Below are 15,909 nucleotides of genomic sequence, written 5' to 3'. Positions count from 1 at the left end.
TTGTGCGTGGTTTAAAAAACAACAGTTGTCCAATATAGTAGCTTCTTAGGGCTCTTAATGACATTCTAGATAAAGTACCTACGGTTGTACAAGTTGTTCCCATCCCTACCCTACATCTGCTTGGACAGAGTAAGAGTCTTTCTTGAACAAAGCTGCTGGTACCCTGAAACCTGTACCTGACTGTTTTCTCCCATTAACTTTGGTGCTGTCATTTTTAAAGAGATTACTCGATTCTAGAGTTTCTTCTGGAAACCCTAGCATGGGCCTGAGATTCTAGCTGTTAATGAATATGCCTGTGCAAAACAACAAACCTCTCCATAGTGTCACACAATTACCTGATTTTTGCTGAGAAGAGCAGCTTGTGAAGGCAGCCTCTCTATTGCTGATTTTTAATGAAGCAAATTTTGAAGCAGTGACGCAATGCCAGAAATACAAGAGAAGCTCCATTTGAAATACACCCAGTATTCTGGGGCTTCCATTCTCTGCATATATCATTTCCAAATTATAGATGCAGGCAGCTGCAGGGGCAACACATAATGCTTCCTCCCTTGAATGGCATGAGTGTGTTCCAGAATTTTCAGGAATACTCTCAGTTTTGATGAATGAACTTTGCCGACATGCAGTGTTTCAGTTGGAATATCTGACTAGCCATACTGTCATTAGATTGTATTAAAGCAGAGCTGTAAAATGGCTGTTATGATTTTATACTTTAGTGGAGCAGCGTGACTTCATTGGAGTGGATGACTCAGGAAAGAGGTTGCTCTTCATGGCCAATGAAGCAGATCTGGATGAAGAAATTGTCATTAAGAGATCCACCCTTCAGAAGTAAGCTTTGGGACTCTTCTTTTCAACCAACTTATTTGGAGTAGGACAATATAGCAAAGGGTACTCAAAACAGTTTGGATTGTTAAAGGGAATGAAAGGCGAGGGACCAATTGCAAAGGTAAAGGATCTCTTGTATGTAATTGTGGGCACATAGGCAGGGCTGGGTGTATATTCTGTGCCTTACAAATGGTAAATTCTCTGCCCAAGCAGTCACAATTGGCAGTAGTTCTAAATTCTACTGCCAAAAATCTTCCCACAAAATTTAAATTCTGTGATCTGTGTAAATTGCACAAGTCGAGCAGATTGCATGCTTTTCTTACCTTACTTTATTTGGGTTTTGCTAGTTACGGGAGAAGTGTGACTCTTGAAGCAATGTGGTTCCTCCAAATCTTGGCCCAGCCAATCCAGAAGGATATGGTGGTTGGTGATATCAAAAGCCACTGACGGGTCCAGAAAACTGCACTTCCTGTGTCATTCTCCCGGCGTAGGTGACCTAGATGGCCTCTGTGCCAAATCCTAGCCTGAAGCCCTTTTGAAAAAAATCAAAATAATTGGTCTTATCAAAGAGTCTCTGAAGTTGTACAGCCACTAGCCACTTGAGTACGTTGCCCAGAAAAGGAATATTAGCAACTGGCCACTAGTTATTAAAATCTTTCCAATAAGGGTTTCCTAATGAGTAGCCACACAGCTGCCACCTCCAAATAGGGAGGCATTGTAATGCTATAGAATTTGAAAGTATTGCCAATGCAGACTATTTGCAAATATTTCCCACCATTAGTATCATTTATATTAAATGGTGTCTAAAATACAGTATATTCTGGAGTGCTGCTGTGTCATGGATTTATGTTGAACTTCAGATTTGCAAGGAGATTCTCCACTTTTTTATCGATTGATTGATTTATAAATATATTTGTATACCACAATTTCTTTAAAAACATAAAAGCGATCTTCAACAAGTTTTTAAAAAACACAGTACAATAAAAACATTAAAAATACAATAAAAACAAAGGTCTATTGCAAAAATACATCTTCTTAGTTGCCTGCATAAGCATGCATTTCAGCATTTCAACATTTCAGCATGCATTTGAAAGTTAAAACAGAAGGCACCTACTGAATCTCTGTTGGCAGAGCATTCCGGAGAACTGGGCCAATGACACTGAAGATTCGATTTTGTATCAGTATTAAATGAGCCTTGCTTACTCAGGGGATGACCAAAGCCACTTATGCAGATGGCCTCAGTGACCAAGATGGAATATAAGGGTTCAGGTGGTCCCTAAGACAGGGATATAGCAACAGAGGGGGCAGTGAGGACATTGGGGAGGGTATTGCCCCTCCAAATGATACTTCTCCCCCCCCCAATGAATTTTTCCTTCAGTCCCCAAATTTCTTGCTTTCCAGTAACTTAAAACTTTACTTGAGCTTTTATAAATTCAGTTTAGGCATCCAAAGAGAGGGGCAGGGCAAAATTACCAAGGGAATGCAAACACTGTTGGAATGTATGAGGTTCAACTCCAACTTGGTGGGTTGAGGCTGCATGGGGGTTAATAAGGGTAGCTAGAGAGCTAGACCTCTTGCTGGTTGAGGCTATACCTATCCCTTTGATCCTGCCATCTCTTCCCTTCCTGGTAGGCTGATAAGCAAAGGAATGTTGATCTCAGTTCCTTCCTGCCTTTCTCTGTGTTCTTTCTCTCGAGAGGGGAGCAGACATCTTCTCTTTGTCTCTCCTCTCAACCAGGATGAGGGTGAGTACTGGGACCAGTGCTCGCTGCTCTAGCATAGCCAGCTAAGCTAGTTATAGGACTCTTTCCTATCAAGCATGTACTTCCAGAATAAAATAGTTGTTTCTTATTTTAAAGCTTAAAGTCTCTGTCTGACTAATTTGCAGGGAAGGTAGAATCTTAGCAAAGATTCAAACACACACACACAGCTTGCTCAATGCTCTCCGTTCCGCAGTGCTACGCAACTTTGCTACGCATCTCAATAGAGGGAAATTCCGACAAACACAGTGTTGTATTCTGTTAATAAGTTTGAGTTTAAGAAGTTTGCCTTCATCAGGGCCCAGTAGTTGAGGGGAGGAGCTGGGAGAAGAGGAAAAAGAGACAGGAGGGATTAGGCCAAGAATGTGACTGGATGTGATCAGTAAAGTTCTACTCAAGAATCCACAGTATCTTTGTCTCATGGATAAAACGGGGTCGATGCTAAACACAGCAAATATGAGTGGAAAGTGTGAATGAAGTCAACACAAATCTTCATGGATGGGGGAGGGAGTTGGCAAACCTAACGGTTGGCAATTGGAGGAAGGCAAGGTGGGAAGGATGGTATTGTTACGCATTGCAGAGTATCTCCCCCATTGTTGCCAATTTAATTATTTTCCCACTAAAATCTAGTGTTTTTAGGTGCATATCTGGTGGAGAATGTTGCTGTCTAGTCGCTAGTGGGAAATCTAGTGGATGTTAAAACATTTTATGGACAGAATCTGGTGGTTTTTACAAATACTTCAATTTCATCCCCCCCCATTATGTATTTCATGAAACTGTCTAGCCAAAATCTAGCTTTTTAAAAAAAACAATCTATTTTCAGATATTTTCTTGTATTTTTCATTCTTTGCATTTCTGTTCCTATGTACAGTCTCTGAAGTGCTACTTGTCTTGTTTCATTTCTGCTGTAAGCCATGGCTAGTTGGCTACCCTTTTGATTGAAAGGATACCAGAGTAATTTACACAACATAATGAGCCAGTGATAGAAAGATTTTTAAGTCAAGTCTCCAGATCCTCTGTTGTATTTGTTTTTTTAAAGGTACAAGACGAGGTTCTTGCCAATCGATTGAGAAGGAAAATATGCAGGCAATATTCTATCCAATCAAAGTGTGATGCAGCCTAAGCACCACCAAAAGAGACATGATGATTTGTAACTATAAGCCTCAGAAATAAATGGCATGAGTATGCATAGAGTGCACTTGCGTCACCAATGAGGAACCTCTGTTTGTATTTAATAAGGTGATTCCACAACGTGTGTCCTTTGCATAAACAGTACATCCTCTCACAGGAAGAGCTTGCTGGATCAGGCAAAGGCCCATCTAGTCCATCATCCAGTTCTCAGAGTAGCCAACCACATGCGTGCACATACGCACACACACAGAGAGCCTTTTTTCAACCTAAAAAAACCAAGAATGTAAAACCTCCATACTTCTGTCAGATCTAAAAGACACATATTTATATCTGCAGTTCCAAACTTAAATACAACACACCAATGGTTGCTAGTACTTTCAATTCTGTTATCCACCTTGTTAAGCAATTCCTCATAACAGTGTTTCACAATAATGCAAAAATATTATCAAACATGTTGTCTAGTGGGTTAAGGTCAGATTCTGATGGATTTGGGGGTGGATCTGGTGTAGGGTTGCCGGGTCAGAAGCATCCCAAACCCTGAGATTTCAGGGCCGGGCCCTAGTGATGTCATATGGGGCGCAGGCCTAGTGATGTCATAATGCATGATTCGTTAAGCATCAACCATAGTTGCTTGGAGCATGCTACTCAAACAAAACAATTTCTGTGGTTGGAAATTAAGATAGCAATCTAAATTAGGGTGTTTCCAGATCCAGCTGAAGTGACAGGATCATTCCTTCTCACCTGCTTAGACAGCTTGGGTAAGGAACATTTAATCTGGCCTACTTGCTTCTGGCAAGAAGGGTTTAAGTGCCCTCTGGCCAGGCCAGGCACCAGGAAGGCATTGTTGGAAGAATGGAGCCTAATGTTGTGGAGATGTTAGATGAGAGCACTCAGGAGCAAATATGGATGTCCCTGAAAGCTGAAATTCGAAACACACTAAGAGACTAAGCCCCATAGAACTCAACAGGACTTACTTCTGAATAGATATGGTTTGGATTGTGCTGTTGGTAAGGCTTGACTAGGAATCCTCTGCAACGATATCCATATCAGAGCAGGGTTGACAACCCCCTGCCTGGAATGCTCTGCCTGTCTTTTAACTTCTTTACAGACTTGACCCTTCACTGCAGAGAGAGGTTTGAGAAATGACTAAGAATTAAGAAGATTCTCTACTCTTTCCTGCCTACTCTGTGGGCTGCTATAAACTCACTTTGACAGCCAACCCAATTCCAGTGAGTAATAATTGACAGAGAAAAACACATGGTTTGGTCCACCTTCACAAGCAGTAGAATGGGAACAACAGCAATTGAAGCCACACTTCCCAGTATGTGAATTCTCTTTTACCACTATTGGGCAAGAAACAAACCATCACGCAAATAACAAGGTGCATCATCAGTGGGTTTAAGGGGGTTGAGCTGACCACATGGGCCACTGTTGCTGCTTCTATGGGTGTAAGGGGGAATAAGGTTGGAGGTAAATGAAATGCAAATCGAAAATGAAAAAGAAAAGACAGTGATGATTTCCTAAATGCAATACATAGCAACCACAACAAAATTCCTATGAGTAAGACAGAAAACTCAGCATCCCACAACCAGTCAGGATTCCTAACCAAACCTAAAAAAATCCTGGCAGCCAGTCAGCCATGGTCACAGAAATCCCCATTAGTACAGAATCGTCCCAGAGTGCAGGACACAGAATAATGGGCTCAAGTTGCAGGAAGCCAGATTTTGACTGAACATCAGGAAAAGTTTCCTAACTGTTAGAGCCATACGACAATGGAACCAATTACCTAGAGAGGTAGTGGGCTCTCTGACACTGGAGGCATTCAAGAGGCAGCTGGACAGCCATCTGTCGGGAATGCTTTGATTTGGATTCCTGCATTGAGCAGGGGGTTGGACTTGATGGCCTTATAGGCCCCTTCCAACTCTACTATTCTATGATTCTATGAATGCTGTGGCATGATTGCTGACATGAGTGAGACTATATCAGCACATAATACCTCTGCTCTGAAATCTGCATTGGTTGCTGATTTGCTACCAGGCCAAGTTCAAGGTGTGCTTTCCATGGTACGGGTTCCACATAGTACTTGTTCTGCTCTTGTAAGAAATCAATCCTTTTATTGTGACAGCATCTACGCTTTGGAACTCCGTGACTATTTACATTAGGCAGGGGCCTTCATTGTACTCATTTTAGCACCTGCTAAATTTTTGTTTAGGCAAACCTACCCAGGCATGTAGAAGCTCTTACGTTTTTTATCTGTTTTTAACTTATTGTTGGTTTTATTATTTTGAATGTTTATATATACCTGTCTTTTAACTGTTTTTGCCAATAATTTTATTGTTTTAATTCCTTCTATAAACCGTGTTGAGGTTTTTTACAATAAAGTGGTATATAAATGTTGTAAATAAAATACAGTCAAGCCATTTTGTACCATCTAGCTCAGTACTGATGACATGGACTACCATTGGCCCCTCCAGGAGTCCAGGCAATAGACATTTGTATGCAAAGCATGTGCCCTACCACTGCGTTACAGCCCTGTTTTAAAAAGTATCTTTTAAAATTGTTCTTTTCAATTAACTAATGAGTGCACAGCATACTAGGGCAGATCCACACCATGCATTAAAAGCACATTCAACACATATTTGAAGCACATGAATCCCACTACAGAATCCTGGGAACTGTAGCTTGTTAAGGGTGATGGGAACTATAACTGTAAGGGGGAGACTACACTTCCCAGGATTTGGGGGGGGGGAAGTCATGCACTTTAAATGCAAGTTGAATGTGTTTTAAATGTTTTATGTGGATCTGCATAGCTTCATAAACTTTGCCTGCATATAAATCATTTAAATTAAAATTTAAAATGGAAATAAACTACAAAGATTACTGGATGACCATGGGCTATGTATCATCTCTCAGCCTAATCTGCCCCTCAGGATGAAAACAACAGAGGGGGACCATGACCACCCCAAGGAAGAAGGGCACACTTAAAATGTAGAGGAAATAATAATAATTTGTAAATAATAATTTACAACCATGGTGTGAAATCAGATACATATCTAGACATAGTATGAAGAAATATTAATATAAGAATGAATGTCAAAGATGTTTATTATTTACACAACCTGTAAAAATATTTATAGTGCAGTCCTATGCATGTTTACTCAGGAGCAAGTCCCAATCCTGTATAGAGAAAGTATTCTTTACGTTGCTGAAAGCTCTATATTTACTGAATTCCTGATGTGAGACAAGCAGGAAAAGGAAACTGTTCTCAGAACTTGAAATGGGGTTTAGGTATTGCCTGGGGGTCAACAAATCTTCTCAATCACAACCAGGCTTCACTTATTGGCTAATCCCTGAAAGGGCAGGCATTAGAGCAGCCAGTAGAAGTTGGGGAGGGGGGAGGTGACATTTTGGTTTATACCTTTTGAACCAGACCACCTAGAAACTTAATTTTTTAAAAAATGAAAGCTAAGAGTCCAGGGATTAAGATGACTCACCTGGAGAGGACCCCCCAAAACTGGAGTTTCTGGGTGAAAACCGGAGACGTGGTAACCCTAGTCTTGGGGGGGGCATCTTGTCGGCAGTGCCCTGTAGTACTCAGGCTGTCTCTGTAGGTGTTGAGTGCTATTAATGCATCTCGGTGGGTGTGCCTAGGCTTTTGGGCCTAGCCTAGTCCAGGGCAGGACCTGAGAAGAACCAGAGAGGTAAGTGAGCTGGCTCTCCAAAGATCAGGAAGCCTAATGAGACCTTACCAACTTAGCCCAGGCAACGGGGAGCTGCAGTACTGTGTGTGAATGCATGTCTGGTGGGCATTTCTTCCCTAGTTTGTTTAAAAAGTTGAAAAATATATCCTTTCAATGGTTTCAAACTGGTTCCATTTCAGAACGGTTTTGAGGAGTATAATGTGGCCAGAGCCTTAGTTGCGACAGTTTTAGACCTCCACCCAACTGTGCAAAATGTTATAATTCACCTTATTTAACTTTTCTCATGGGAACTTAAATACTACCAAAATAGCGTGTGTGACATTTGCTGATAGAGCCATCAGATGCAGTGTTAGCTGGCTGGCCCAGGCCTTTCTGTAGAACAGAGATTATGTGCTTGTACAGTTAATTCCAGCACCTGTAGTTCAGAGAGATGTATAGTTCCTATTTGACATGTTGTCAAACATTTTCTTATGAAAAGTGATGTTTATAGGTATTAATTTAATTTTTAAAGTGAAACCTCTTAATTGCTTTCCTGGCATAGCAAAGGAGACCAGGGTACTTGGTTCCAGGAAGTAGCTGCCTCAGGAGAACTGAATTCACATTTCACAAGATTAGTACAGCATTGTACCTGAACAAGGAAGCCTTTCCACACATGTATAATTTGTATGCTGCAGGACTCACCTTTGGTGCATCTACAGCTGTGTGTGAAAATTCATTCTCAACTATGATGCATGCACTGACAGTGCTTCATCAGAGAAAAACAAATTTAGTAATCTTGGCTTTTGAAAATAACATATAATTGAAGTAATTTCAACTGCAGACTTCCTCTGCAAGTTTGCAGAGAAACCACAGTGCATTAAACAGTTCAGATCATTATGGTAGGATGACCTACATGATATACATTTACTTCCTAGTCATTTTATTTAGTTTTTACAACTATTTTGCATGTGGAAAATATTGTATGTAAATTGATTTCCTTTTTTGTAAACTTCACAAGTCTTAATCTCTTTGGAGTTCAACTGATGAGAAATTATTAGGATGTGTTGTGGATGCAGTTGTTTTTTGCTAGCTCATATGCCAAAAGCCACTTTTTGTCTTACTAATCAGTTGGTTTCTTTGGGTTGTATCCAGCGAAGTCACCCCATTCATAAAAGGACTACCACTTACATAATGGAGATGCTCCTCCTCCCGTGGGTCTCCCAAATCTGTTTTGGGAGTTCCGCCAACCCTCTGGAGAGGTGGGGGGCATGGGGAGAGGAGAGGGAAGGAAGGTTCCATTGCATTAGTGGAAGTCCTTGCACAAACAACCCATTATTTTTTGAGTTTATTTCTTTGTCTGTCTTAAATCTCTGGGGCATGGATTGCAAAAAGCCACTTGATTTTCATAGCAAATGACACCCATTTAAACGTAAAGATATGATAAGCATATCTTATCATATGTATCTTAACATGGTCATTGTTGGTTTGGCTTTAAAGTTCAGGACTCAAAAACTGTCTATTTATTGTATGCCTAATCATCAGTGATGTGGGTTCTGCAATCCTAGTTATGCCTCAAGCATTTTGTTTCAACTTTTATTTTTTGTTTGTTGAGTATAACTTGCCTTTCAATTCTGAACAAGTAAAAGAAAATACAACAGTCAAAAGGAACTGTGAGCAGAGAGACTAAACAGCAATAAAGAAACCCAAATAAAACCAGTTAGGCACTTTAAACATCAAAAGACTATCTAAATCAGGGTAGCCAACATGGTGCCTTTCAGATGTTGTTGAATTACAACTCCAACCATCCCTGACCATTGGCCAAAATGGCTTGGGCTGATGGAAGTTGGATCCAGCAATATTGAGAGAGCACCACATTGGCTACCGTGGACTTTTTTTAGGTTTTTATAATTAAAAGTCTGTTTTTAAAAGTTCAAAATCTTGAACTTGGCAGAACGCTAGTTCTGTAGTCTGTGGGCCACCAGCAAGAATGCCCTTTCTACCACCCTAATTAGTGATGGAACCATCAAAGTTCAATGAATTAGAACTTATTGTGAGGATCTTACGTCTCTCTTGATTCTTCCATGCATCTTATTTAAACCTTGTAAGCCACTGACTCAGTTCAATCATAACAATAAGCTAAATCATGGCTAACTGTGAATAAGCAAGGGTGTTCATGCACACTAAGAGAATTGCAGCCACATTATTCCTCCTTTGGTTCTGCTGCTGTGTTACCAGAAGCTAAGCCATGGTTTGGCTTAGCGTTACATCTGAATCCAGGCTCAGAGTGTCTTCCCCAAACAAACCATAAGCTGTAGCCAAAGTTTGTTCTTGTTTTATGGCTCATGGCTTGTTTGGAGTAAGAAAAATCACAAGCCTGGGTTCAGATGTGATGCTAAGCCAAACCGTAGCTTAGGTTCCTGTAGCACAGCAGCAGCAGGAGGGGAAAGGAGTGAAGCGCTGTGATTTTCTAAATGGCACCAACACTCTTGCTTGTTCACATTTAATGTTACTTGAGAACCAGGCTACAGTATTAATACTGGCAACTTTGTTTTGAGATATATTTATCCTGCTTTTTTACCCAAATCGATTAACAAAGTCATCTATAAGAAATAGAAAAATATCCTCTGTAACAGTTACTAACATTAAAAGCACCAGCAGTTTGTGTAGTTTCATCATTCAGATTATCCCAAACACCCTCTTTGATAAAACTGTCATCACCTGTATCTAAAAACTAACAAGAGGAGCAAGGTGAGCCTTGCAAGGGAAGTTCTATAACTTACGGCCTTTTCAGTGGGAGCAGTGTTTGGGATCAATCTTGGGTCACCATCCTCTGTACTTCTGGCAGAATGGAAGCATGGAACCAGGCCTTCCAGGATGATCCTAGTATGTGGGTAGGAGAAGGTACAGAAGAAAGTAGTCCATGAGGTGCCCAGGTTTCAGACTGTTTAGAGACTGGAGACGAGAATAAGGTGATTATCTGTAAAAATTGCGCGAACCTATATAAAAAATGTAAATGTACTGCCTTCAAGTCGATTCCGACTAATGGCGACCTTATGAATAGGGTTTTCATGAGGCTGAGAGGCAGTGACTGGCCCAAGGTCACCCAGTGAGCTTCATGGCTGTGTGGGGATTCGAACCCTGGTCTCCCAGGTCGTAGTCCAACACCTTAAGAAGAGACCAAACCTGTTGGAATGATGAATGATCTAATAATGAAATGCTGATTATTTTATGTATTAACTGCTTAGAGAATACATGGAGCAGTAAATAAAATTTATAAATAACATCTACACTTTTGGTACTGTTGAACTAGAGATCTTAAATTTTTGAAAAATGTGACTAGAGGAAGGACCCTGTTGGTTTCTTTCCTAACTAAAAACAAAACTTTGGAAAACTGAAATGTTTACAGTGTTTACTTGGATGTCAATATCATACCGGTATAGAATCTGTTGAGCACAGAAATAATATTTAAAGTAGAAATCAGTGTGCCTAAGCATGCCTAACTCTGTGTTGGATATAGGTCTTTGTTCTACTAATTTTACAGTGTCTGTATATTATAGCCAGCATGGATATTTCACATTCCACCATATTAATTTGAAAATATCCCCCATCCCATTCTGCTGCTTCCCATGAGTTCATTTCAAAACAATATCTTACCAAAACATATAGTCCTAAACTCAGAAACGCTTGCTGAACAACCCTCTAAATTTCTATGGTGATACACAAAACACTCAGAGAGAATCCAGACTTTAAAGTCTGAAACATGAGTAAAAAAAATCCAGATCCCTGTTGGACTTCTTTCGTAATTTGTTGAAATTAATTAAAAATCAGCTGTGTTCATACCTGTAATCCTATTAGTGACCTTGCCCCATGCTCTGACCTTCATCTTCTGCAGTTAAAAAGTAAAAAAAATGCATGACTGATTTTTAATTAAGAAAATTAACATTGGAGTCTATGATGGTGCAGGCATGCTCAGTAAGAACCGACCGTTAGTGTTCTAAAAGCTAGACTAACAGCTGTTTGGCTTGGCTAATCGGAGCCACACCCATACCAGACATGTATTCCACTTTAAACAATCATGGCTTCCCCCTAAGAATCCTGGGAAGTGTAGTTTCTGAAGGGTGCTGAGAGTTATTAGGAGACTCCTTTTCCCTGATATAGGTCCAGTATCCAGAGTGGCTTAACAGTCAGCCTTTCATCCCAGAGAATTCTGGTTATTTGGGGGAAGCCATGCCTGTTTAAAATGGAATAAATGTCTGGTGTGGATGTGGCCAGAGACAGCTTTGATTTAAATTTGGGTGGGAGACTACATGTGTTTGCCCATCCAATTTCCTCCATGTTCTCCCGTCCCCCTCCCTTCTCCCCCAGGGCAGTTTCACGTATCCTAAGCATGATTGCAGGGGAGTAAATCCCACTGAACTCAATAAGCATGCAAAAGATCAAACCTGTCTTCCCCTCCTCCTCCCTCCTATTCCCTCCATTCTGCCCATCCCCTCCCCCTTCCTTCCCCTCTCCTACCCTTCCTTCCCCCTTCCTCCTCTCCTCTCCTCCCCACTCCAGCCCTTCCTCCCTTGTGGTCAGTTTCACCTATTCTAAGCATGATAGCAGGGGAGGAAATCCCATTGAACTCAATAATCATGCACATGATCAAACCTCCCTTTCCCTCCCTCTGCCCTTCTTCCTCCTCCCCTTTCCCTCCCTCCTCCTCTCCCCATGGTCAGTTTCATTTGTCCTAAGCATTTGGAGGGAAGTAAATCCCATTGGTGCCATAGGAAATCTTGACTCTGTATCTATACTGGCCCTATTCATCACCATAGTTGCTTGCCAAGTTTTAGATGTACACTACTTAGCTGAGATAAGGGAGTCCTTATCTGCAAACTGACCTATGTGTTGGATAAACACAAAATTTGTGTCAAAGGAAGAAGTGTTAAATTAGCCGGACTTCAAGCCCTGAAGAGCGACCTGAGTTTGATGTTTGGACTTGAGCATTTGATATGTACTTTGAAGCTTCACTTCACCAAACTCCATCTCTCTGAAGCATTTGGCAAGCCATGTGGTTGAACAAATAATGAGAATTCCATTGGCCTTCATTCACCTCTCCCACTGCCAAGGAAGTGGGGAGGGGGCAGATACATTTGTTTTCAAAGAGTGATTACTATGGGCAGGGAATTATTTGTCTCACCTTAAGTCATTTATGGTTACAGAAAGACAGTAAAAGACACCTGTTGGAGCAGGTCTAAATTTGGAGAGTTTCCTTTTAAAATGCTGCTGGGTTGTTTGAGGATGAGCTATACCTAATAAACCATCCATCTTCGTGGGTGTTCCATCTGTGCAAATGCAGGTGCGGTGCTGCTTCAAGAGGATGTGCTAATAAATCACAGTGACAATCTGAACTAATTACCTCATACAAAAAGGAATACCTCCTATATAAATGTATAGGGTAATTGCAAGAATGGCTTTGAAGTGACAGTGCAGTCTTGTTTTAAAAGATCGTTCTATTATATTTGAAACGGTATGTGGCATTCCTTTTCCCTTTTCTGTTATCTCACTCTAAGATGCAAATGAAAATTAGTCCTCTTGAAGTTCTTAATGTGGGGGAAACTATATTTAGATACAGAGATGAAAACCTATTTAGGTCCAGACAAGATTTGGGTATCTCTGAAACACTTAAGAAAATGTCATTTTTCTTGCTTAAAATGGATTTTAAAAACAAAACAAAAACTAGATTAAAAAAACCTGTATAGACACAACTTCTGTTTTTCTAACCATGGTCTTCTCATTAATTTCCCTTTCTAAAAGCCAACTTGACTCCTATTGTACCATTAAAGCATTATTCCATAACAGCGTGCAGCTCCTATAAAGCACATATTTCAGGTTAATTTGGGGGTTTATGTCAATGTTAAGGTTTTTACAGTTTCCTCCAAGGCATCATAAATCACCATGATTAGGAAAGGGTTAATTAGTAAGAAGGCATGTTAAATAGCTAAGAATTCTTTACCGCTTGGTAGATTCAAATCTCCCCGCCCGCCACCTGCTTTTCATAAGCAGAGTCTAGCTCAGCCTTTCCCAACCAGTGTGCCTCCAGATGTTGTTGGACCACAATTCCCATCTTTCCTGACCATTGGCAATGCTGGCTGAGGCTGATGGGAGTTGTAGTCCAACAACATCTGGAGGCACACTGGTTGGGAAAGGCTGGTCTAGCTGTTTGCTATAAGTCATAGGAACATGGAATTCTTCTCTGTGTCAGATTGACTGCTTACTATACAATATTCTGTTTGTCATACCTTTGCATACACTCCTGTACCAAGTTGCCTGGAACAGTCATACTTTCTGTCTAAATATCCTGGGGAAATTACCAAGAATCAATTGCAAGAGATTTTGATTTGGGGAGGGGGGGATTATTGTTATTATTTTATTAAACTTTGTTATACATGTACCATGTGCACAAAATATGGGCTTGCTGCTAAACCAGAAGAAGTTGGCACGGCACAGTGTGCCTGAGTTTGCAGTAATGTGGCCATCAAGTTTGGATTGAGCCAACCCACATGCAATCACTGCTTGTCTTGACGCTAGCCTCTTTTGTAGATTGTGGATTTGTGATGGAGGAATAGAACTTTCTGTGAGAAGCTATGAGTGTATGTATATGTATATGCATCACATTTTAGGGATAGTTGGGGTCACTATCGTAGTCAAGGTTGTATTTTATTCTAGCTCTTTTTCTCCCCACCCCCTGAGTTATGTGGCTTGGCTCACTTGCTTGATCTTTCCTGCAAACTCTAATTTTGGAGTATGTGCACTCCTGAAACCCCAAATTCTTTCATTTGATGTCAAAATTTGGAAGCTGGTTGTGGTTACTCAGTGATAAAAAAAGGCAATTTGTATGTGTCCCAGGGCATTCCCTTCTTATTACTGTGCAGATCCCAGGATTGATCCATGGTGTTGAAACAGGTTCCAGGGCTGAATCCTAGCACAAACTAAACTCTTCAGTGTTGATCTACTGGACTGCTTCTTCTATATACCCCCAGGCCAAATGAAACCAAACTCTTCCTTCTGCTCTTTCCTTATGCTTGGACTTGAGTTTCTATGGAAGCAGTACCATCTGATGTAACTCCTCACAATTCATAATCTTAGGAATGAGTTGTGGGAAGGGTCTATTTACTTGATGATGAGGGGGAAAGCACACCCTATATGCTCATAAGCACTGTGTTGTTGATTCTAACTTAACATCAGTGCTTCAACTTATCTCAGTAGGGACTTCAAAGGCTTCAGGACTGAACTGTGGTGATTCCTTGCTCAAATTAATCACCAGTTCCCCCTTCCTTCTCAAAAAAAAACACTGAATCCCCTTTCTGATTGAACCTGGGATCTCTTGCATGTAAAGCACATGTTCTCCCACTGAAGTATATATCCTCAAGAGCTCTCTTCTCTTCCCCCACCACATGCTGCATACTAGCTGTTATGGAGAACTGAAGACTGTGCATGCATTCCTATAAAATCCATGAATACCTGAAGAGATGTGAGGAAGAGGGCTGATCAGGACCCTGATACTTTCTATAGATGTTGCAGTGCCTAGAGAAGGCTGGATAAATAATAAATACATTTCCCTGAAGAGCGTACAACTGTGTGGGGAAAACCCCTGCAATAGTCTGAAAGCAAGCTACAAACTGCTTCAGTAGATTAAAAAAAAAGCAGTCAAAAGCTCATTAAATGGTTTAAATTAGCTATAAACTCTTCAAGTAATTGAAGTCTCAGCAAAGCAGATGGGTCTTCACTGACTGTCTGAAAAGATATGTAGAATAGTAGACCTTGTTGGAGATTAATGCCAGAGTTGCAGTGCCACCTTTATCAGCAATCTGAGGAGTCTTTGTGCTAAGAATACACCTAATAGCTTACTAATTATACAGCCACAAGAGTGGCTGTATACTATAGCCAGCATGGATTTTTCACATTCCACCATATTTGAAAATATCCCCCATCCCATTCTGCTGCTTCCCATAAGTTCATTTCAAAACAATATCTTACCAAAACATATAGTCCTAAACTCAGAAACGCTTGCTGAACAACCCTCTAAATTTCTATGGCGATACACAAAACACTCAGAGAGAATCCAGACTTAAAAGTCTGAAACATGAGTAAAAAAATCCAGATCCCTGTTGGACTTTTTCATAACTTGTTGAAATTAATTAAAAATCAGCCATGTTCATACCTGTAATCCTATTAGTGACCTTGCCCCATGCTCTGACCTTCATCTTCTGCAGTTAAAAAGTAAAAAAAATGCATGACTGGTTTTTAATTAATTTAAGAAAATTAACATTGGAACCTATGATGGTGCAGGCATGCTCAGTAAAAATCAACTGTCAGTGTTCTAAAAGCCAGACAAAGCTGTTTGGCTTGGCTAATCGGGGCTGCACCCACACCCATTTATTCATTTTAAATACTCATGGCCTCCCCCAAAGAATATTAGGAAGCGTAGTTTGTGAAGGGTGCTGAGATTTGTTAGGAGACTCCTATCTTATTCC

General features: G+C 40.6%; 1 protein-coding gene across 6 annotated transcripts in view; it reads left to right on the top strand.

The window, feature by feature from the left end:
* Nucleotides 1-15,909, top strand: part of EIF2B3 (eukaryotic translation initiation factor 2B subunit gamma) — a 147,291-nt gene that overhangs the window by 30,704 nt on the left and 100,678 nt on the right. For all 6 annotated transcript variants that reach the window (XR_009763524.1, XM_061632820.1, XM_061632818.1 and 3 more), the window contains exon 5: nucleotides 714-825. Coding sequence is in view for 5 of the 6 variants with exons in the window: in XM_061632820.1 (XP_061488804.1) it covers nucleotides 714-825 (112 nt within the window). In the remaining variant the exon portion in view is untranslated. The remainder of the gene's footprint in view (nucleotides 1-713; nucleotides 826-15,909) is intronic.

Source organism: Rhineura floridana, chromosome 6, assembly GCF_030035675.1.
Source record: "Rhineura floridana isolate rRhiFlo1 chromosome 6, rRhiFlo1.hap2, whole genome shotgun sequence".
Lineage (NCBI taxonomy): Eukaryota > Metazoa > Chordata > Lepidosauria > Squamata > Rhineuridae > Rhineura > Rhineura floridana.
The sequence above is the reverse complement of the archived record's forward strand: the minus strand, read 5'-3'. Positions and strand labels throughout refer to the sequence as shown.